At 45.6% G+C, this 25,731-nt stretch overlaps 1 protein-coding gene across 1 annotated transcript in view; it reads left to right on the forward strand.

The window, feature by feature from the left end:
* The window catches only part of LOC311118542 (receptor tyrosine-protein kinase erbB-4-like), a gene marked incomplete at both ends in the record, with an annotated part of 32,416 nt that extends 12,665 nt beyond the window's left edge, over window positions 1-19,751 (forward strand). The window contains 3 exons of the mRNA XM_084193333.1: window positions 7,974-8,096; window positions 10,233-10,331; window positions 19,566-19,751. Coding sequence (XP_084049459.1) covers window positions 7,974-8,096; window positions 10,233-10,331; window positions 19,566-19,751 — 408 coding nt within the window. The remainder of the gene's footprint in view (window positions 1-7,973; window positions 8,097-10,232; window positions 10,332-19,565) is intronic.
* Between the last annotated feature and the right edge of the window lie 5,980 nt (window positions 19,752-25,731).

Consider the following 25,731-nt stretch of genomic DNA (forward strand, 5'->3'; position numbering starts at 1 on the left):
TCCCAGAGAACTGGGTGATCCCGCTCTCTGAGGCTGATATGAATAAGGCTTTTAATCTGGTCAACACTTGCAAGGCCGCGGGGTCTGACAGTATTCCAGGGTGGGTTCTCAGAGCATGCACAGACCAGCTGGCAGGCATCTTCACTGTCATTTTCAACCTCTCCTTGTCCCAGTCTGTAATCCCCACGTCTCAAGCTGACCACCATCATTCCTGTTCCCAAGAACTCTAAGGCTACCTGCCACAATGACTACCGCACTGTAGCACTCACATCTGTAATCATGAAGTGCTTTGAAAGGCTGGTCATGGCACACATCAATTCCATCATCCCAGACTTCAGCAGCAAACTGCACTAGTTCTTCAACCTCAGGAGGCTGAAGAAATTTGGCTTGGCCCCTAAGACCCTCATGAACTTCTACAGATGCATCCTGTTGGGCTGTATCACCGCCTGGCACGGCAATTACACCGTCCGCAACCGCAGGGCTCTCCAGCGCGTGATGCTTCAGTCCAATGCATCACAGGGGCACACTGCCTGCCCTCCAGAACATCTACAGCACCCGGTGTCATAGGAAGGCCAAGAAGATAATCAAGGACCTCAGCCACCCGAGCCACGGCCTGTTCACCCCACTACTATCTAGAAGGCAGAGACAGTACAGGTGCATCAAAGCTGGGACAGAGAGACTGAAAAACAGCTCTATCTCCAGGCCATCAGACTGTTAAATAATCACCACTAGCCGCCCAGTACCCTGCCCTGAACCTTAGTCACTGGTACTAGCCGGCTACCACCCGGTACTCTACCCTGCACCTTAGAGACTGCTGCCCTATGTACATAGTCATTGAACACTGGTCACTTTAATAATGTTTACACACTGTTTTACCCACTTCATATATATATACAGTGGGGAGAACAAGTATTTGATACACTGCCGATTTTGCAGGTTTTCCTACTTACAAAGCATGTAGAGGTCTGTAATACTGTGAGAGACGGAATCTAAAACAAAAATCCAGAAAATCACATTGTATGATTTTTAAGTAATTAATTTGCATTTTATTGCATGACATAAGTATTTGATCACCTACCAACCAGTAAGAATTCTGGCTCTCACAGACCTGTTAGTTTTTCTTTAAGAAGCCCTCCTGTTCTCCACTCATTACCTGTATTAACTGCACCTGTTTGAACTCGTTACCTGTATAAAAGACACCTGTCCACACACTCAATCAAACAGACACCAACCTCTCCACAATGGCCAAGACCAGAGAGCTGTGTAAGGACATCAGGGATAAAATTGTAGACCTGCACAAGGCTGGGATGGGCTACAGGACAATAGGCAAGCAGCTTGGTGAGAAGGCAACAACTGGAAGAAAATGGAAGAAGTTCAAGATGACGGTCAATCACCCTCGGTCTGGGGCTCCATGCAAGATCTCACCTCGTGGGGCATCAATGATCATGAGGAAGGTGAGGTATCAGCCCAGAACTACACGGCAGGAGAACACCATCCCAACCGTGAAGCATGGAGGTGGAAACATCATTCTTTGGGGATGCTTTTCTGCAAAGGGGACAGGACGACTGCACTGTATTGAGGGGAGGATGGATGGGGCCATGTATCGCGAGATCTTGGCCAACAACCTCCTTCCCTCAGTAAAAGCATTGAAGATGGGTCGTGGCTGGGTCTTCCAGCATGACAACGACCCGAAACACACAGCCAGGGCAACTAAGGAGTGGCTCTATAAGAAGCATCTCAAGGTCCTGGAGTGGCCTAGCCAGTCTCCAGACCTGAACCCAATAGAAAATCTTTGGAGGGAGCTGAAAGTCCGTATTGCCCAGCGACAGCCCCGAAACCTGAAGGATCTGGAGAAGGTCTGTATGGAGGAGTGGGCCAAAATCCCTGCTGCAGTGTGTGCAAACCTGGTCAAGACCTACAGGAAACGTATGATCTCTGTAATTGCAAACAAAGGTTTCTGTACCAAATATTAAGTTTAGCTTTTCTGATGTATCAAATACTTATGTCATGCAATAAAATGCTAATTAATTACTTAAAAATTATACAATGTGATTTTCTGGATTTTTGTTTTAGATTCCGTCTCTCACAGTTGAAGTGTACCTATGATAAAAATTACAGACCTCTACATGCTTTGTAAGTAGGAAAACCTGCAAAATCAGCAGTGTATCAAATACTTGTTCTCCCCACTGTATTACATTTACATTTACATTTTAGTCATTTAGCAGAAGCTCTTATCAAGAGCGACTTACAGGAGCAATTAGGGTTAAGTGCCTTGCTTAAGGGCACATCGACAGATTTTTCACCTAGTCGGCTCGGGGATTAGAACCAGCGACCTTTCGGTTACTGGCACAACGCTCTTACCCACTAAGCTACCTGCCGCTATTCATACTGGATTCTAGTCAAGGCTACTGCAGGGTTCTTCAATTGCGGTCCTGGAGGGCCGAAACACCTCTGTTTTTCATCCTCTCCTTCTAATCAGGGGCTAATTCAGACCTGGGACACCAGGTGAGTGCAATTAACTACCAGGTAGAAATAAAAAACAGAAGTGTTTCGGCCCTCCAGGACCGCAATTGAAGAACCCTGGTATACTGGATTCTAGTCAAGGCTCATCCTATATCACTACTGCTGTACACACCTTTTCTATTCATATACTGCCCATACTGTCTATTTTACACCATTATATACAGTATACAGTATATATTTGTATTCCGGACTTTGACGTTGCTCGTTCTGATATTTCTTTTTAAAAAATATATATATATATTTCTTGTTTTGAATTGTTAGGTATTACTGCACTGTTGGAGCTAGAAACATAAGCATTTCGGTGCACCTGTGATAACATCTGCAAAATATGTGTAGCGACCAATACAATTTGATTTGATTTGATTGACAAACACACACACTCCTCCCTCCACAGAGTGGGGAGCAGATTGGAGACCTTATTTTTCATCCTCCGTACAGACATCCATCTCAATTAATTACCCAGTCTGCCATGCTGTAGAGCTCGACTCAACCAAACCAGGAAGCATTTTGTCTGAATTTGGGACTCTAACGAAATATCAAGCGCACCATCTCCCTCTCTCCCTCTCTCCCTCCTCAACTGATCACAATGAATGGATAGGATAGGTAAAGGATGGTTTGGTCCCAAATGGCACCCTATTCCCTACATAGCTCGCTACTTTTGACCAGGTACCATATCTGGTTGCAACTGGCTAGGAATTATATGAAATTTACAGGGAGAGAGAATTTTATTAGAATTGAATTTGTGGAATGAATCCCAACCCTGCTGCTAAGTCTGCATAGCTGCATTTACAAGTATTCATCCCCACTACATGTGAAATAGATTAGTTATATGAGTTACTGTGAAATAACATGAATAGAGAACCTATTATTGAGTTTCAGTATACTGATAGCCATGACTTGTGTTCATATTTGAGTCACCCATAATACTGTTGCTTATACCTACCGTGAGAGGAGGCCTGATAAATATGTGTCCTGGTCTAGCGGTAGCTCACTCTAAACTCAGACAGACAGACAGACAGACAGACAGACAGACAGACAGACAGACAGACAGACAGACAGACAGTCTACAGTCTACAGTCTACCATGTAGGAGAGGAGAGGGTACTCTGCGTTAACAGACATCAGTGACAGGTTCCATTTAAGCTCTCAGTACCACATAGGTTGGTGTAAGAGCCTGAATGTACTGGTCTCCTGCCATGTCCTTCTACCCTACAGTTACAGTGCCATGAAGTGATGGTGCACTAGGCTTTTTACTAGTTATTTTAGTAATGACAAGATTGTGCATTTTTCCATTATACCTTACATCTCTGCTCTCTCGCGCTCTCTCCATATGTTCCTCTCCTCTGTGCTGTCTTGGTTACCTGCACACACATTCAGTACTATTCACTACTTTATTATTATGGAACTCACGGTTTTTATTCAATATAAATTGGCTCAATGCAAAACTCATGCTTTAACGTCAGTGGTAAGTCAGTTAATTGAAACAATAACAAAGCGGAGACCCCGCCTCTGTTTTGGTAAAAAGCTGAGGGATGGCCTTGGAGAAATGGAACCACTCTCAAATTCATAGACAATGCTATGGATGCAAGGACTGACCATCCATGATATCAACATGATAGTTTTAGCCATATTTTGAGGCTATACAGTGTTTGTTTACATTTACATTGTTTACAAACATTGGAGTAAAAAACCAGCTTATATTTTGGATTATAATGGGGTACGACAGTTGATCTAAAATCATGAGGCAATTATAAGTTATATTATTCAAGAATCAATGTGTGTAAAAAAATATAATTCATCTATAAGTCAAGAAATGGAGCAACTAAGGATTTTAGCTTTAAATAATAACAAGTAATAACAAACAAGAAATGACTGCTCGAAGAGACTACTAAGTAAATGGACATCCTAGTAGTCTTCCTCAGGTTTCAGCACCACAGATTAGAGTGGGTTGGTGGATAGCTCCCTCCCGGTCCTTGCAACTACACGTTCAGCACCTCATCTAAGGGTGTTTTCACATATAGTCCTATTTAAAGTAACCGATCTCAGTCCTCTTTAAAGTGAACTCTGGGGTAAAAAACACAGTATTCACACTGCCCTTGCCTTTGAATGAGGACTGAACTCCATCTCTGAACTTTTGCCATCTCACTTTACCTATTTTGTGGTCCGAGTCCTCGTTGCATTCATATTGCTATGTTTAGAAAGGAACCAAGATCTTTTTCCAACATTCACTCAATGCACTCTGGGTTTTTGCAAAGTGCAGGATAAGCCATTCCATCAGAATGTGCTATCGGACAACTAGATACTGTACATACTTACACTTTGGAAGCTAATAGATTGCATTTAGTTAAAAGATGAAACAATAATTGTAATCAGAAGATACTATTAACATGTAAATATTATTAGTAACAGAATAAATAGCAGAAGAATAACTACAGATTAAATAATGCTGGAATTGAAAACTGTACACCCAATGTAGGCTACTGCCCTTTAAGAGCTAGAATAGATTTTCTACCCTATGTTGTGATTCTCACCAAATATGTTGTTGTCTTCTCACACTATTCAAACTCCACAATCGAATAAACAGTTTATGAAGCTCTCTTAGCCTATAGATCACATATTGCAAACAAATAATCTTGAACTAAAAACTCCATACATATTTTGGAATTTCTGTGCATCCCCTGTGCATCGCTAATCAATATGCAAAAACAGCACACATTTTTTTCGGAGAACCTGCACATCACCATCTTCTCTCTTTTGTGGCACCAATGTGAGGGGTTGTGGCAGTAGTCTAGTGTGTGGTGCGGGAATAATGACAAGCGAGCCTGGTGAGCTTTGTGTTCACATTGCCCTAAAAAAGGGAACCGGGCTGCGGAATTCAAGCGAACCGAACTCAGACCACCTCTAGAGATGGTCTCAGTTCAGTTTGCTTCGGGGGCTCTTTTGAGGGTTCTGAGTTCCTTTCGAGTGTTCACACTGCACAAAAACATTCAACAAAATTGTCTGAAATGGACCAAGTGTGAAAACACCCTAACAGACAGCTCCCTACAGTCTGGGGCGAAGGTGAGGTTGCTGGCTATGTGTGGCCCTCTGGCTCATCACAACAGTCTGATTAAAAAACAATAGCTGTTCTTCATTTAAATGGAATTCTGAATCAGCCTTGCAGGAGAGGACAGAGAAGAGGAAAGAGGGGAAGGAGAGGGGGAAGAGGAAGAGGAGGGGGAGGAAAGTGATAGGAAGGGGCAGGGAAGATGGGAGAGGAAGGAGAGAGGGAAGGAAACGGGGAAATAGAGGGGGAGGGAAACAAAGGGAAAGGGGGGAAGGAGAGGGGGAGGAGAGGAGAGAGGAAAGAAGGAGAAGGAGAAGGAGAAGGAGAAGGGGAGGAGAGGAGAGACGAAAGAAAGAGAGGGAGAAGGAGAAGGGGAGGAGAGGAGAGAGGAAAGAAGGAGAGGGGGAAGGAGAAGGAGAGGAGAGACGAAAGAAAGAGAGGGAGAAGGAGAAGGGGAGGAGAGGAGAGAGGAAAGAAGAAGAGGGGGAAGGAAAAGGGGAGGAGAGGAGAGAGGAAAGAAGGAGTGGGAGAAGAAGAAGGGGAGGAGAGGAGAGAGGAAAGAAGGAGAGGGGGAAGGAGAAGGGGAGGAGAGGAGAGAGGAAAGAAGGAGAGGGAGAAGGACAAGGGGAGGAGAGGAGAGAGGAAAGAAGGAGAGGTTGAAGGAGAAGGGGAGGAGAGGAGAGAGGAAAGAAGGAGAAGGAGAAGGAGAAGGGGAGGAGAGGAGAGACGAAAGAAAGAGAGGGAGAAGGACAAGGGGAGGAGAGGAGAGAGGAAAGAAGGAGAGGTTGAAGGAGAAGGGGAGGAGAGGAGAGAGGAAAGAAGGAGCGGGGGAAGGAGAAGGGGAGGAGAGGAGAGAGGAGAGAGGAAAAGAAGGAGAGGGAGAGGAGAAGGGGAGGAGAGGAGAGAGGAAAATAAGGAGAGGGAGAAGGAGAAGGGGAGGAGAGGAGAGCGGAAAAGAAGGAGAGGGAGAGGAGAAGGGGAGGAGAGGAGAGAGGAAAGAAGGAGAGGTTGAAGGAGAAGGGGAGGAGAGGAGAGACGAAAGAAGGAGAGGGAGAGGAGAAGGGGAGGAGAGGAGAGAGGAAAGAAGGAGAGGGAGAAGGGGAGGAGAGACGAAAGAAGGAGAGGTTGAAGGAGAAGGGGAGGAGAGAGGAAAGAAGGAGAGGGAGAAGGAGAAGGAGAGGAGAGGAGAGAGGAAAGAAGGAGAGGGGGAAGAGGAAGAAGAGGGGGTGGGAGAGGTGTAGGAAATAGATATGGAGGACATCCCATCTTCTCTGCCCCTTCCCTGTCCTTACATATCTCTTTCCTCCCCCTCTCCCTCCCCCTCTTCTTCCTTTTCCCCTATCCTTCTTTGCTCTCTCTTCCCCCTCTCATTCTCCCTCTTTCTTCCCCCTCTCCTTCTCTCTTTCCACTTCCCCTCTTTCCTCTTCTATGTCCTGTCCTGCAAGGCTGATTCAGAATACCATTTAAATAAAGAACAGCTATGGTTTTTAAATTAATGTTGTGATGAGTCAGAGGACAGGGCCGAGGCAGAGAGGAGAGCTGATTTACTTCTTCTCTCTTTCTCTGTCTCTCTCCCCCTCTTTCTCTCTGTCTCTCTCTCTCTTTCTCTCTCTCTTTTTCTTCCCTCTCCCTGTCTATCTCTCTCTCTCTCTCTGCTCCTTCCCTCTCTTTCTTTCTTTATCTCTCTCTCTCTCTCTCTCTCTCTCTCTCTCTCTCTCTCTCTCTCTCTCTCTCTCTCTCGCCACTCTCTTTTCTTTCTTTCTTTCTTTCTTTCTCCCTCTACCTCTATCTCTCTATTTCCCCTCCTTCTGTCTCTCTTTCTCTCTCCCTCTTCCTCTCTCTGTCTCTCTCTCTTTTTCTCCCTCTGTCTCTTTCTCTGTTCCCCTCTCTTTCTACCTCTTTCTCTCCCCTTTCTTTCCCTCTCTTTTCACCTCTCTCCCTCTCTCTCCCTCTCTCCCTTCCAGTGGATTCATTCTCCACTTGAAAGATAATGAAACTACGAGAGCCTATACTCCTCTTCAACTGTTGCTATTATCCACCCCCTCGTTCTCTCCATCTCTCCCATTTCAACCATCTCTTTCCCTCTCTCTTCCCCTCTTGTTTTCTTTTTCTCACTTTTGCCTCTCTGGTAAGTCTCTTTTAAAGTTTCTCTTCCAAAGATTAAAGAGTGCCATACCCATGGGAGATGTGACTGGTTGGTTTCTTAATAGCTTGATAGATAGATAGGTTCATTGGTTCATTGACTGGTAGTGGAGTGAGGAACTAACATATTGCTGATTGATTAATTGACTGACTAATTGACTTATGACTTCATTGATTAATTGACTGACTCATTGAGTGATGAGTTGATTGATTAATTTACTGTTTAACTTAATGATAAGTTGATTGATTGTTTCTCCTTATAGCTAGTGGAGCCCCTGACACCTAGTGGTACCGCCCCTAACCAGGCCCAGCTCCGCATCCTCAAAGAGACTGAACTCAAGAGGGTCAAGATACTGGGCTCGGGGGCCTTCGGCACCGTCTACAAGGTATCACCTTATCACATGCACTCACATACACTCAACCACTTGTTTTGCTAGTTAGAAATGAGGAGGTGTTTCAAGGTGGAGGTTGGGAGAGAGAACGATAAGGAGCGAGAGAAGAGGGGCCTGGGGAGATGATAACAGGAAATGAGAATGGAAGGAAATAGGGAGGGAGGAACGGAGGTAGACAGGGGAGAGAGAGAGAAAGAGTGAGAGTTCCGATAGGCACACACAGGTTTTTCGAAATGTTTGCACATTTATAAAAAATAACAAACTGAAATACCTTATTTACATAAGTATTCAGACCCTTTGCTATGATCATCTTTGAGATGTTTCTACAACTTGATTGGAGTACATTGATTGGGGCTCCCGAGTGGCGCAGCGGTCTAAGGCACTGCATCTCAGTGCTTGAGGCATCACTACAGACCACCTGGTTCGATTCCAGGCTGTATCACAACCGGCCGTGATTGGGAGTCCCATAGGGCGGCGCACAATTGGCCCAGCGTCGTCCGGGTTTGGCCGGTGTAGGCCGTCATTGTAAATAAGAATTTGTTCTTAACTGACTTGCCTAGTTAAATAAAGGTAAAATAAATAAAATAAAATAAACACCTGTGGTAAATTCAATTCATTGGACATGATTTGGAAAGGCACACACCTGTCTAAATAAAGTCCCACAGTTGACAGTGTATGTCAGAGCAAAAACCAAGCCATGAGGTCGAAGGAATTGTCCGTAGAGCTCCGAGACAGGATTGTGTCGAGGCACAGATCTGGGAAAGGGTACAAAGAAATGTCTGTTGCATTGAAGGTCCACAAGAACACAGTGGCCTCCATCATTCTTAAATGGAAGAAGTGTGGAACCACCAAGACTCTTCCTAGAGCTTGTCACTCTGACAGAGCTCTAGAGTTCCTCTGTGGAGATGGGAGAACCTTCCAGAAGGACAACCATCTCTGCAGCACTGCACCAATCAGGCCTTTATGGTAGAGTGGCTAGACGGAAGCCAAAAGGCACCTAAAGACTCTCAGACCATGAGAAACAAGATTGCTCTTTGGCCTGAATGCCAAGCATCACATCTGGAGTAAACCTGGCACCATCCCTACGGTGAAGCATTGTGGTGGCAGCATCATGCTGTCGGATGTTTTTCAGTGGCAGGGACTGGGAGACTAATCAGGCTCGAGGCAAAGATGAACGGAGCAAAGTACAGAGAGATCCTTGATGAAAACCTGCTCCAGAGCGCTCCGGACCTGAGACTGGGGCGAAGGTTCACCTTCCAACAGGACAATGACCCTAAGCACACAGCCAAGACAACGCAGGAGTGGCTTCGGGACAAGTCTCTGAATGTCCTTCAGTGGCCCAGCCAGAGCCCGGATTTGAACCCGATCGAACATCTCTGGAGAGACCTGAAAATAGCTGTGCAGCAACCCTCCCCATCCAACCTGAGAGAGCTTGAGAGGATCTGCAGAGAAGAATGGGAGAAACTACCCAAGAAGACTCAATGCTGTAATCACTGCCAAAGGTGCTTCAACAAAGTACTGAGTAAAGGGTCTGAATACTTAATGTAATATTTCAGTTTTGTATGTTGAATAAATTAGCAAACATTTCTAAAAACCTGTTTTTGCTTCATCATTATGGGGTAATGTGTGTAGATTGATGAGGGGGAAAAACGATTTAATCAATTTTAGAAAAAGGCTGTAACGTCAAGCGGTCTGAATACTTTCCTAAGGCACTGTAGTAAGGATCACATGCAAATCCAGGTCAGGTCTGCTGTGACGCATGCAGGAGAGAGGATGAGAGCAGAGAGATAGCCCTGAACTGCTGTATGTCTCACAGTGTAAGAGGTCTAAACTACTGTATGTCTAGAAACCATAGTGTCTGACTTTGTGACAGTGGCTGTGTAGTCTGACCTCCCCTGTTCCCACTTCTCCACTCCCCTTTTTTACAAATTTTTCCTGTTCCCTTCATGTACCTCACCTCTCCTGCCCTGCACTTCTCCTCTCCCTCTCCTTCTCTCCTCTCCTATCATCCCGTCTAACTCACTCCCCATCTCCTTCCCTCCTCTCCCCCTCTAACTTACCTCTCATCTCCTCTCCCCCTCTAACTTACCTCTCATCTCCTCTCCCCTCTCTCCTCCTCTCCCCCCTCAGGGTATCTGGGTGCCGGAGGGTGAGACAGTGAAGATCCCGGTGGCCATCAAGATCCTGAACGAGGCAACGGGACCCAAGGCTAACGTGGAGTTCATGGATGTGAGTGTTTTACCAGCTCCGTAGAGACCCCATACGCTACACCACCACCGCCACACGCACTCACGCACACACCACAGGTTCACAGCACAGCACCAATGGGGCTGACGACGGTACGATTCCCCATTCATTCAGTAAACATTCAGCAGTCTTTTATTTCAAAAGGAAAAATGTAAGAATCTAATGATGTTATCTACTACGTCTGTGATGCAACCTAAGTGAAACCCCCTAGCGACCCATTTACGCTGTGTTTTAATGTCTTTGTATTACGGCGTCTTTGTATGTCTATTTTTATCAATCTTGCTTTGATGTGTGTACACATGTGTATGCATGTACGTTGTGTGTGTGTGTGTGTGTGTGTGTGTGTGTTTAAGTACAGTACGTAACACGTGTCTTAGCAGGCGGTCTTAGTGATGGCCCCCAGGAGGAACCAGAGGCAGGCTGGGTATTTCCCACAGTGCATCAGCAGCCGAGTGCTATGCTAATGAGCTTTCCCTTCACTCGCTTCCTCCCTCCTATTTCTCTCCCCTCCTCCCCCTGTCCTCTCCTCTTCTGTCCTCCTCTCATATCCTCTTTTCTCCCCTCCTCTCTTCACCTCTCCAAGAGAGGAGTCAATGGGGCTCAGCAGACCTGGTTTAAAAAAATATATATCAATCTTTCAATGACTTGCTTTACCCTGCCTGGAGTGGACTATTACATTGGTTCAATTGCAACAGGCAAGCTAAATTAAGCACAGTGTTTGAAATTATTTAAAATAGTAGTTTTACCCAGGTCCAGCACTGTCTGCTGCCGTGGCTGGTGGGATAGCTGCCTGTCAACTGGAGGACAGCATGAGGGAGGAGTGGGAAGGAAGGGGGGAGGAGGACCTTCAGATGTCTTTGACTAAACAGGAGGGGTCAACGTGGAGAGATAGGGTAGGGGAGACTCAGTCTGTGTTCCAAATGGCACCTTATTCGCTGTCACAGGAGGCTGCTGAGGGCAGAACAGCTCATAATAATGGCTGGAATGGAGTGAATGGAATGGCATCACATACATGGAAACCATGTGTTTGATGTATTTGAAACCATTCCACTCAATCCGCTCAAGCCGATACCACGAGCCCATCCTCCCCAATTAAGGTGCCACCAACCTCCTATGTTCCCTATATAGTTCCCTGCCCTATGTGTCCTGGTCAAAGGTAGTGCACTATAAAGGGAATAGGGTGTCATTTTGGACCCAAATTCACACGGCTGGAGAACCAGGCTTCAGACTGAGGAGGCTGAAGCCTATCCTCCCTCCTCTGTCCTCCCTCCTCTGTCCTCCCTCCTCTGTCCTCCCTCATCTGTCCTCCCTCCTCTGTCCTCCCTCCTCTGTCCTCTCGCCGCGCTGCTCCCTCTGCTCTCCTCCCTCCATTCTCCTCCCTCCACTCTCCTCCCTCCACTCTCCTCCCTCCCTGCATGGAGGATTTAGGAAGAGGAGGCCGCACAGCTTCTTCATTTAAACAGCAATCAAAACGCAGTGGCACGTGTCTTCAGATTGGACGTGGAGACACACAATACACAAACACAACACACACACACATACACAGACACACACGGACATGGAAATGGCCCCTGGCGATGTTTGGCCAATGATCAGCAGCCCTGTTTCCTCCTGCAGCTAGCAGCATAGCAGGAGGATGAATACTCATTAATTATGAAGACTGTCAACACCATGGTACTCTGGACCCCTGTGTGTGTGTGTGTGTGTGTGTGTGTGTGTGTGTGTGTGTGTGTGTGTGTGTGTGTGTGTGTGTGTGTGTGTGTGTGTGTGTGTGTGTGTGTGTGTGTGTGTGTGCCGGCAGGGCACCAGTGTAGACGACACAAGTCACATAGAAGACACATGTAGACGACAGACGTAGACGTCACACATAGAAGACACACGTAGAAGTCACACGTAGACGACACATGTAGAAGACATACGTAGACGACACATGTAGACGACACACGTAGAAGACACATGTAGACGACACATGTAGAAGACACACGTAGACGACACATGTAGAAGACACACGTAGAAGACACATGTAGAAGACACACATAGAAGACACACGTAGAAGACACATGTAGAAGACTCTCGTAGAAGACACATGTAGAAGACTCTCGTAGAAGACACATGTAGAAGACACATGTAGACGACACATGTAGAAGACAAATGTAGAAGACACACGTAGAAGACACATGTAGAAGACACACGTAGAAGACAAACGTAGACGACACACGTAGAAGACAAATGTAGACGACACACGTAGACGACACACGTAGACGACACATGTAGAAGACACACGTAGAAGACAAACGTAGACGACACATGTAGAAGACAAACGTAGATGATACACTTAGAAGACACACTTAGACGACACATGTAGAAGACTCTCGTAGAAGACACACGTAGAAGACACACATAGACGACACATGTAGAAGACACACGTAGAAGACACATGTAGAAGACACACGTAGACGACACATGTAGACGACACACGTAGAAGACACATGTAGACGACACACGTAGACGACACATGTAGAAGACTCTCGTAGAAGACACATGTGGAAGACACACATAGAAGACACACGAAGAAGTCACACGTAGACGACACATGTAGAAGACACACGTAGATGACACACGTAGAAGACACACATAGAAGACACATGTAGAAGACACACGTAGACAACACATGTAGAAAACACACGTAGAAGACACATGTAGAAGACACACGTAGAAGACACACGTAGAAGACACATGTAGAAGACACACATAGACGACACATGTAGAAGACTCTCGTAGAAGACACATGTAGAAGACACACATAGACGACACATGTAGAAGACACATGTAGAAGACTCTCGTAGAAGACACATGTAGAAGACTCTCGTAGAAGACACATGTAGAAGACACATGTAGACGACACATGTAGAAGACACATGTAGAAGACACACGTAGAAGACACATGTAGAAGACACACGTAGAAGACAAACGTAGACGACACACGTAGACGACACATGTAGAAGACTCTCGTAGAAGACACACGTAGAAGACACACATAGACGACACATGTAGAAGACACACGTAGAAGACAAACGTAGACGACACATGTAGAAGACAAACGTAGATGATACACGTAGAAGACACACGTAGACGACACATGTAGAAGACTCTCGTAGAAGACACACGTAGAAGACACACATAGACGACACATGTAGAAGACACACGTAGAAGACACACGTAGAAGACACATGTAGAAGACACACGTAGACGACACATGTAGACGACACACGTAGAAGACACATGTAGACGACACACGTAGACGACATATGTAGAAGACTCTCGTAGAAGACACATGTGGAAGACACACGTAGAAGACACACGTAGAAGTCACACGTAGACGACACATGTAGAAGACACACGTAGAAGACAAACGTAGACGACACATGTAGAAGACAAACGTAGATGATACACTTAGAAGACACACTTAGACGACACATGTAGAAGACTCTCGTAGAAGACACACGTAGAAGACACACATAGACGACACATGTAGAAGACACACGTAGAAGACACATGTAGAAGACACACGTAGACGACACATGTAGACGACACACGTAGAAGACACATGTAGACGACACACGTAGACGACACATGTAGAAGACTCTCGTAGAAGACACATGTGGAAGACACACATAGAAGACACACGAAGAAGTCACACGTAGACGACACATGTAGAAGACACACGTAGATGACACACGTAGAAGACACACATAGAAGACACATGTAGAAGACACACGTAGACAACACATGTAGAAAACACACGTAGAAGACACATGTAGAAGACACACGTAGAAGACACACGTAGAAGACACATGTAGAAGACACACATAGACGACACATGTAGAAGACTCTCGTAGAAGACACATGTAGAAGACACACATAGACGACACATGTAGAAGACACATGTAGAAGACTCTCGTAGAAGACACATGTAGAAGACTCTCGTAGAAGACACATGTAGAAGACACACGTAGATGACACACGTAGAAGACACACATAGAAGACACATGTAGAAGACACACGTAGACAACACATGTAGAAAACACACGTAGAAGACACATGTAGAAGACACACGTAGAAGACACACGTAGAAGACACATGTAGAAGACACACATAGACGACACATGTAGAAGACTCTCGTAGAAGACACATGTAGAAGACACACATAGACGACACATGTAGAAGACACATGTAGAAGACTCTCGTAGAAGACACATGTAGAAGACTCTCGTAGAAGACACATGTAGAAGACACATGTAGACGACACATGTAGAAGACACATGTAGAAGACACACGTAGAAGACACATGTAGAAGACACACGTAGAAGACAAACGTAGACGACACACGTAGACGACACATGTAGAAGACTCTCGTAGAAGACACACGTAGAAGACACACATAGACGACACATGTAGAAGACACACGTAGAAGACAAACGTAGACGACACATGTAGAAGACAAACGTAGATGATACACGTAGAAGACACACGTAGACGACACATGTAGAAGACTCTCGTAGAAGACACACGTAGAAGACACACATAGACGACACATGTAGAAGACACACGTAGAAGACACACGTAGAAGACACATGTAGAAGACACACGTAGACGACACATGTAGACGACACACGTAGAAGACACATGTAGACGACACACGTAGACGACATATGTAGAAGACTCTCGTAGAAGACACATGTGGAAGACACACGTAGAAGACACACGTAGAAGTCACACGTAGACGACACATGTAGAAGACACACGTAGAAGACAAACGTAGACGACACATGTAGAAGACAAACGTAGATGATACACTTAGAAGACACACTTAGACGACACATGTAGAAGACTCTCGTAGAAGACACACGTAGAAGACACACATAGACGACACATGTAGAAGACACACGTAGAAGACACATGTAGAAGACACACGTAGACGACACATGTAGACGACACACGTAGAAGACACATGTAGACGACACACGTAGACGACACATGTAGAAGACTCTCGTAGAAGACACATGTGGAAGACACACATAGAAGACACACGAAGAAGTCACACGTAGACGACACATGTAGAAGACACACGTAGATGACACACGTAGAAGACACACATAGAAGACACATGTAGAAGACACACGTAGACAACACATGTAGAAAACACACGTAGAAGACACATGTAGAAGACACACGTAGAAGACACACGTAGAAGACACATGTAGAAGACACACATAGACGACACATGTAGAAGACTCTCGTAGAAGACACATGTAGAAGACACACATAGACGACACATGTAGAAGACACATGTAGAAGACTCTCGTAGAAGACACATGTAGAAGACTCTCGTAGAAGACACATGTAGAAGACACATGTAGACGACACATGTAGAAGACACATGTAGAAGACACACGTAGAAGACACATGTAGAAGACACACGTAGAAGACAAACGTAGACGACACACGTAGACGACACATGTAGAAGACTCTCGTAGAAGACACACGTAGAAGACACACATAGACGACACATGTAGAAGACACACGTAGAAGACAAACGTAGAAGACACATGTGGAAGACAAACGTAGATGATACACGTAGAAGACACACGTAGACGACACATGTAGAAGACTCTCGTAGAAGACACACGTAGAAGACACACATAGACGACACATGTAGAAGACACACGTAGAAGACACACGTAGAAGACACATGTAGAAGACACACGTAGACGACACATGTAGACGACACACGTAGAAGACACATGTAGACGACACACGTAGACGACATATGTAGAAGACTCTCGTAGAAGACACATGTGGAAGACACACGTAGAAGACACACGTAGAAGTCACACGTAGACGACACATGTAGAAGACACACGTAGATGACACACGTAGAAGACACACATAGAAGACACATGTAGAAGACACACGTAGACGACACATGTAGAAAACACACGTAGAAGACACATGTAGAAGACACACGTAGAAGACACACGTAGAAGACACATGTAGAAGACACACGTAGATGATACACGTAGAAGACACACGTAGAAGACACATGTAGAAGACTCTCGTAGAAGACACACGTAGACGACATGTAGATGAGACACTTAGACGTGTGTGTGTGTGTGTGTGTGTGTGTGTGTGTGTGTGTGTGTGTGTGTGTGTGTGTGTGTGTGTGTGTGTGTGTGTGTGTGTGCCAGCAGGGCACCAGTGTAGACGACACAAGTCACATAGAAGACACATGTAGACGACAGACGTAGACGTCACACGTAGAAGACACATGTAGAAGAGACACGTAGACGACACATGTAGACGACACACGTAGAAGACACATGTAGACGACACACGTAGACGACACATGTAGAAGACTCTCGTAGAAGACACATGTGGAAGACACACGTAGAAGACACATGTAGAAGTCACACGTAGACGACACATGTAGAAGACACACGTAGATGACACACGTAGAAGACACACGTAGAAGACACATGTAGAAGACACACGTAGACGACACATGTAGAAGACACACGTAGAAGACACATGTAGAAGACACACGTAGAAGACACATGTAGAAGACACACGTAGACGACACATGTAGAAGACTCTCGTAGAAGACACATGTAGAAGACACACGTAGATGACACATGTAGAAGACACACGTAGAAGACACATGTAGAAGACACACGTAGACGACACACATAGACGACACATGCAGAAGACACACGTAGAAGACACACGTAGAAGACACACGTAGAAGACACAGGTAGACGACACATGTAGAAGACACACATAGATTATACACGTAGACGACACATGTAGAAGACTCTCGTAGAAGACACATGTAGAAGACACACGTAGACTACACATGTAGAAGACACACGTAGAAGACACATGTAGAAGACACACATAGAAGACACATGTAGAAGACACTTGTAGAAGATACATGTAGAAGACACACGTAGAAGACACACGTAGACGACACATGTAGAAGACACACGTAGAAGACACACGTAGAAGACACACGTAGAAGACACACGTAGACGACACACGTAGACGACACATGTAGATGATACACGTAGAAGACACACGTAGACGACACGTAGAAGACTCTCGTAGAAGGCACACGTAGAAGACACACGTAGACGACACATGTAGAAGACACACGTAGATGATACACGTAGAAGGCACACGTAGAAGACACATGTAGAAGACTCTCGTAGAAGACACACATAGAAGACACACGTAGACGACACACATAGACGACACTTGTAGAAGACACACGTAGATGATACACGTAGAAGGCACACGTAGAAGACACATGTAGAAGACTCTCGTAGAAGACACACATAGAAGACACACGTAGAAGACACACGTAGACGACATGTAGATGAGACACGTAGACGCACACTGATTAACACACACAGCAGAACACTCACATTCACACTCATCAATGCAAACAGTAGTAGACCGCTACTGCCATAGATCTTTACACGCATGCTAATATGTAGCATGAGGATAGCATTTCTCAGTCCTTGCATCATCGTGAACAAGATCATGTCACTATACACTATACCCCCCCCCCCCCCCCCCCCCCCCCCCCCACTACACACAGATACACACATAGATGATAGGTGAACCTCTTTACCATGAGCTGTTATACAGGCAGGCTCAGTCAAAAGCCGACAGACAGAGGGGCCCTTCTCTCTCCTTCTCTCCCGTTCTCTCCCCTTCTCTCTCCTTCTCTCCCCTTCTCTCTCCTTCTCTCCCCTTCTCTCCCCTTCTCTCATTCACTCTCCTTCTCTCTCCTTCTCTCCCCTTCTCTCTCCTTCTCTCTCCTTCTCTCCCCTTCTCTCCCCTTCTTTCTCCTTCTCTCTCCTTCTCTCTTCTTCTCTCCTTCTCTCCCCTTCTCTCATTCACTCTCCTTATCTCCCCTTCTCTCTCATTCTCTCTCCTTCTCTCTCCTTCTCTCTTCTTCTCTCCTTCTCTCCCCTTCTCTCCTTCTCTCCTTCTCTCTCCTTCTCTCCTTCTCTCTCCTTCTCTCTCCTTCTCTCTCCTTCTCTCCCCATCTTTCCTTCTCTCCCCTTCTCTCTCCTTCTCTCCCCTTCTCTCTCCTTCTCTCCTTCACTCTCCTTCTCTCTCCTTCTCACCTTCTCTCCCCTTCTCTCTCATTCTCTCCCCTTCTCTCTCCTTCTCTCTCCTTCTCTCCCCTTCTCTCCCTCTGACAATGGCCCTGATTTAAGATCCTGGAGATATAGGGCCTTCGATTGTAATAGATCTGCAGCTGATAACTAAGGATTGGATTATTCAAGCGCAGTGAAGCACCGATCATAAATCCAAGATATATCTCAAACGGCACCCTTAGCCCTTTGTAGTGCACTACTTTTTTACCAAAGCCCTGTGTGTTTCCTTATGAGCCCTGGTCAATGGTAGTGCACTACAAAGGGAAAAGGGTACCATTTGGGCCGCAGACCAAATCTCTGAGCCGTATGCACTATACTTTCCTGCCTTCTCTCGCTCTGTGTAACACCAGCACTGTCATGTGATACAACGTGGCAATAAACTGGTTGAATTTATGTTAGAGTTGTCGTCTTTGTGTTTGGGGGAGGTTGGCTGTACTGCTGGTGGCTGTGAGTGCTAGTGTGTATGTATCTTGTGAATTGGGTGATTAAATGTTGATATCTTTCCTGCTCGTACTTCTGCTGCACATCAGTTAAACCAAATGGAATAATGCATGATTTGAACGAACGCAAAATACATTTCAGTCCTAATACAGCCCTCATAAGAGTCCCCTTACCCCCCTGACGTACAGCAGTGTATAGGGGCGGCAGGTAGCCTAGCGGTTAGAGTGTTGGGCCAGTAACCGAAAGGATGCTAGAGTTCGAATCCCCGGGCCGACTAGGTGAAAAATCTGTCGATCTGCCCTTGAGCAAGGCACTTAACCCTAATTGCTCCAGGGTCGCGGTCAATAATGGCTGATCCCTGGCTGTGATCCCACTCTCCGAGGGTGTCTCGGGGGAGTGGGATATGCAAAAAACACACTTCCATTTCACACCACATACTTGTACAGGTTACACAGGACAAATATAGGCACCCCCTGTGGTTTATGGTTCCAATGTATTAGAATATATGGTCTCCCTGTGGGCCTGAGTCCCTGTGTGTGTTCCCCAGGAGGCTCTGATCATGGCTAGTATGGAACACCCCCACCTGGTCCGTCTCCTGGGGGTCTGCCTGAGCCCCACCATCCAGCTGGTCACCCAGCTCATGCCCCACGGCTGCCTGCTCGACTACGTCCATGAACACAAGGACAACATCGGCTCTCAGCTGTTGCTCAACTGGTGTGTCCAGATCGCCAAGGTAAGTCGCTCTGGATAAGAGCGTCTGCTAAATGACTAAAATGTAAAATGTAAGACTCACCTGTAATGGTTAAATCTTGTATGGGGGTTCGAGCACCGTCTCAGCCACTTTCTGTCTGTGCCCCTGTTTCATAGGTATCTACTACTATACATACCCACTGTGACTGTTCTGTCATTAAAATTATCAAATACGGAAAGGTGATCAGAATGTCAAACATATTCTATGGAAGATCCATTGACTGTTATATGCATGTTTGAGGGAGTTTTCAAATCCCTCTCACAGCCTTTACAGAAACCGTCACCCCCCGCTGGTGCATAGGAGTCTGGGTAATACACTGAGTATACAAAACAGTAAGAACAGGGGCTGCAACTCAATATTAGGAAGGTGTTCTTAATGTTTGGTATACTCAGTGTATTAAACTATGTTGCCTCCTGACCTGGGTGCACTGATCTATTGGTCTTTATTGGTATTCTTGTTGGAAGGGTACAGCAGCTCAAAGAGACTATTACAGTGGATGGGGGTGGGGCGCTCCTCCCATTCAGTTGTGCTGTGAGATGATGCATGCTGAAATATAGATAAGTCATGTGATCTTCTCTCTTTCTCTCTGTATCTCGCTCTCTCGCTCCAAACTATACTCACGCTCCATTAATATGAAGACCTCCAATGCGCATTATATTTATCACTCCCTCTATCTCTCTCTCTCTCTCTCTTTTTCTCTTTAATTCTTCCTCTCTCTACCCCCCCTCTCTCTCTCTCAACTCTCTCTCTGTCTCTCTCTTTGTCTCTCATTCTCTCTCTCGCTCTCTCTCTCTTTCTTTCTCTCTCTACCCCCCTCCTCGATCTCTTTCATTCTCTCTCTCTCCCTCTCTCTCTCTCTCTCTCTCTCTGTATCTCATTGGCACATACAGTACCAGTCAAAAGTTTGGACACACCTACTCATTCCAGGGTTTTTCTTTATTTTTACTATTTTCTACATTTTAGAATAATAGTGAAGACACCAACATTATTAAATAACACATATGGAATCATGTAGTAACCGAAAGAGTGTTGAACAAATCAAAATATATTTTATATTTCAGACTCTTAAAAGTAGCCACCCTTTGCCTTGATGACAGCTTTGCAAACTCTTGACATTCTCTCAACCAGCTTCATGAGGTAGTGACCTGGAATGCATTTCAATTAACATGTGTGCCTTGTTAAAAGTTCATTTGTGGAATTTCTCTTCTTCTTAATGCATTTGAGCCAATCAGTTGTGTTGTGACAAGGTAGGGATGGAATACAGAAGATAGCCCTATTTGGTAAAATACCAAGTCCATATTATGCCAAGAACAGCTCAAATAAGCAAAGAGAAACGAAAGTCCATCATTACTTTAAGACATGAAGGTCAGTCAATCCGGAAAATTTCAAGAACTTTGAAAGCTTCTTCAAGTGCAGTCGCCAAAACCATCAAGCGATATGATGAAACTGGCTCTCATGAGGACCGCCACAGGAAAGGAAGACCCAAAGTTAACTCTGCTGCAGAGGATAAGTTCATTAGAGTTAACTGCACCTCAGATTGCAACCTAAATAAATGCTTCAAAGAGTTCATGTAACAGACACATCTCAACATCAACTGTTCAGAGGAGACTGCGTGAATCAGGCCTTCATGGTCAAATTGCTGCAAAGAAACCACTACTAAAGGACACCAATAACAAGAAGAGACTTGATTGGGCCAAGAAACACGAGCAATGGACATTAGACCGGTGGAAATCTGTTCTTTGGTCTGATGAGTCCAAATTTGAGATTTTTAGTTCCATGTCTTTGTGAGACGCAGAGTAGGTGAACGGATGATCTCCGCATGTGTGGTTCCCATCGTGAAGCATGGAGGAGGAGGTGTGATGGTTGTGACACTGTCAGTGATTTATTTAGAATTCAAGGCACACTTAACCAGCATGGCTACCACAGCATTCTGCAGCAATACACCGTCCCATCTGGTTTGCGTTTAGTTGGAATATCATTTGTTTTTCATCAGGGCAATGACTCAAAACACACCTCCAGGCTGTGTAAGGGCTATTTGACCAAGAAGGAGAGTGATGGAGTGCTGCATCAGATGACCTGGCCTCCACAATCACCCGACCTCAACCCAATTGAGATGGTTTGGGATGAGTTGGACCGCAGAGTGAAGGAAAAGCAGCCAACAAGTGCTCAGCATATGTGGGAACATCTTCAAGACTGTTGGAAAATCATTCCAGGTGAAGCTGGTTGAGAGAATGCCAAGAGTGTGCGAAGCTGTCATCAAGGCAAAGGGTGGCTACTTTGAATCATCTAAAATCTAAAATATATTTTGATTTGTTTAACACTTTTTTTGGTTTTACTACATTATTCCATATGTGTTATTTCATAGTTTTGATGTCTTCACTATTATTCTACAATGTAGAAAATAGTAAAAATAAAGAAAAACCCTTGAATGAGTAGGTGTGTCCAAACTTTTGACTGGTAGTGTATGTTTTTTGTATTTTATATTATTTCTCTTTTTCTCTCTCTATCATGGATACACTCAACCATATTCTCTCTAACACACATTCTCATTATAGATTCTCCTTAGTCCTGCTCTGTTGAAGTTTCATTGATCCTACAGTCTTAACCTTGTGGAGTCTGGCAGTGTTGTGGTGTGACTTGGTTTTTACCTCAGATACAATCTCTGGGGGTATTCCAAATTGCACCCTATTCTCTTTATAGTGCACTACTTTTGACCAGTGCCCTATGGCACCCTATTTTCTATATAGTGCACTACTGTTTTGGTAACAATTAGTGCACTATAAAGGGAATAGAGTGCCATTTGGGCTGCAACCTCTGTCTCTGACTTCACACTCCCTAGCTCTACAGTGCAGTCTTCCAGTAAACACTTACCCCTATCCCCTTTAAAACATTTAGGAGATAATATAAACCAAGTGAATTACTAAAGAGCCTACCGTCCTTGGTGAAATGGATGGATGAAGAAGATGTCTCTGTCTCTGTACATCTACATGGCAGTTTTCCAAAGATAATGTTTGGTAACACTCACTACTGACACCACACGCATACATACATACATACACACACACTCACACTCATCACCATGCACACACCCACTGCCATCTGCCTGGTACAGTTGAAACCGGGAATCATCCGCCGGCGTCGTGTCGGCGAGCGTTTTGCTGATGTCAATGTTGTGAACAAAGTGCCCCATTGTGGCGGTGGGTTTATGGTATGGGCATTCATAAGCTACGGACAACGAACACAATTGCATTTTACCGATTTCAATTTCAATGCACAGAGATACCGTAGGACGAGATCCTGAGGCCCATTGTCATTCCATTCATCCTCCGCCATCACCTCATGTGTCAACATGATAATGCACAACCCCAGATTAACCTAAAGCTTTTCACTGTACTGTTTTACACCTGCTGTATCCTATGCATGTGACAATAAAACTTTGAAACTTTTGAACTATTTCCTATATAGTGCACTACTTTTGACCTGGGTCCTATGGCACAATATAGTGTTTCTATGGCATTGGTTGTGAATGTTGTGATGGCATTCTCCTATGGGTGAGTCAGGGGACCCTCAGGGGCCCCAGGTAATGAGACCAGGGACCTGGGATAGAGACAGCATACCAGTCCTCTATACACTCTGCTACTAGTCCTCACTATGGGTGAAGTCATATGTAAATGAATTGTAAATGTTGTAGAAATCTATGGATCCTTGTACAATAAGTAACACTGCTTGTCCAGAGTTCATATTGTGGATAATTTTATGACTGAAATAAAGTTTAGGAGGCTGTAGCAGGTTCATAAACAGAGGTCAGCCGTGGCTTATATGGCCCTAAGGTATCTGTGTAGATGTGTGCACGGTATGACTCCAGCAGTAAGAGCTGAGTTCCCAGGTAGGGGTGCAGGTAAATGGCTGTTCGGGACTCTCCAGGCTCCCAGACTCCTGTGGAAAACAGGTTAATCTGTGTCTGGGAGGTAAGGCGAGGTGCCTCTCTATCTTGCTCTTTCTCTTTCTCTCCCTCTTTCTCTCTCTCTCTCTCTCTCTCTCTCTCTCTCTCTCTCTCTCTGTCTGTCTCTCTCTCTGTCTCTCTCTGCATCAGACAGCCCTTCACACAATGGATTATTAATATAATAATCAGCTGTGGGATCCATTCTAATGAGCAGATTAATCAGGGGATATGCACTGAGAGACATGGCACCACGCTCTTTATTTATTAGATTTTTCTTCTACCTCTCTCTGTCTTTCTTGAGTTATATCCCTCTCTCACTCTCTAACTCACAGTGTGTGTCCTGTCCTCTTAACTCCATCTGTCCTTAGCTTTTTATTCCCTCTTTTTATCTCTCTTTCTTTAAATCTCCATATCTCACTATTTCTCTCTGTCTTTCTCACCATGTCCTCCTTCTTACTCCACCTCGCCTTAGCTGTACCCCCTCCTGTTTCTCATGTCTCTCCCAATCTCATCAGCATCACACACACAGTCAGTCTGCATGAGGAAACGTTGGTTAGCTGAGCTCACGATGCCAGGCCTGAGAATTAGAACCATAGAGTTAAAACCATAGAACTAGAATGTTTAGAACAGAACAGAAAGAATAGAACAGAATGCGGAACACTTAGAAAAATTGAGAGGTTCATGTTTCTAAGAGAACATATGCATGTCAGCTTCCTGCTTCTCCTGTTTGTCTCCGGGCCTCTAGAGGTCAGCTGTGTTCCCCTCTGCCTTAGTTCTTCCTCGTGTGTCCTCATTAGTTTGATCCAGGTCACCTGTGCCTTGTTTTCCCTTTAGTATTTTAGCTGTGTGTTTTCCCCTTGTTTCTCACTTGGTTATTGCGTCCTGACTATGTGTCTCCTGCTTTGTCCCACCGTGTCTGTCCTAGTAAGCTGTTCGAAGTTATCTTTAGTTTGTTTTTCTCCCCTCGTGGAGTTGTTTTGTTTTGCCTCCTGTTTTGGAACATTAAATCAACTTACCTGGAGTATTGCCTTGGGTGTTTCATTTGGGTCCTACAACACCTCCTCTGTGGCTAAGGGGTAGTACCCCCAGCTTTCCACATCTGAGACCGGAGTTCTAGCCCGGCTTGTGACAGAATAACCAAGTCACTCATGGACCCAGAAACACTCAGTTCCCAGGACCTGTTGGCGGTGATCACTCGACATGAGGCTTCTTTCCAGCGCCATGAAGCCGTTCTCAGCCGACAAGAGGAGCTGATGGCTAGTCATTCTCAACTCCTGGCCGAAATGATGAGTTCCCTCCGCCAGCTCTTTGAACGCCTCCCTGGTCCTCTCCCTTCCCCCAGGTCACCCCCCAGTGACGACAGGCCTTCTCGGTTGGCGGAGCCCCGACTACCACCTCCCAAGCCCTTTTCTGGGGATCCAAGCTCTTGCCAGGGTTTCCTCACCCAATGCTCCCTCACCTTCGAGCTCCAACCCTCAAGTTTTCCCACAGACCGTTCCAAGATTGCCTACATCATTACCCTTCTTTCAGACAAGGCGCTCGCCTGGGCTTCTGCGGTGTGGCAGTCCCAGGAGGCCTGTTGTGACTCCCACGCTGCATTTGTAGAAGAGTTCAAGCGGGTGTTCGATCATCCTGTCAGTGGGCGGGAGGCTTCCAAGCGCCTACTGTCTCTCCGTCAGGGCCCCCGAAGCACGGCAGATTTTGCCATTGAGTTCCAGACCATAGCAGCAAGGAGCGGATGGAATGATGAAGCGCTGAGGGTCTGCTTTCAGGGAGGGTTATCTGAGCCCCTTCAAGATGAGTTAGCCACCCGGGAACCAGCTGGAGATCTCGAGTCCCTCATAGCCTTGGCCATCCGCCTGGACAATCGTCTAAGAGAGCGGAGAACGGCTCGCCGTCAGGTGTCTCAGTCCCAAGTTCCTCTGAGCAGCTCTGTTTCTCCTGTTTGGACTCCGTCATTCAGAGCTTCCCCGGCTCCTGAACTGCTCCAGGATTCCCCGGAGAGCATGCAGTTAGGCC

Source organism: Coregonus lavaretus (genome assembly GCF_964263955.1).
Source record: "Coregonus lavaretus genome assembly, contig: HAP1_SCAFFOLD_4490, whole genome shotgun sequence".
Classification (NCBI taxonomy): domain Eukaryota; kingdom Metazoa; phylum Chordata; class Actinopteri; order Salmoniformes; family Salmonidae; genus Coregonus; species Coregonus lavaretus.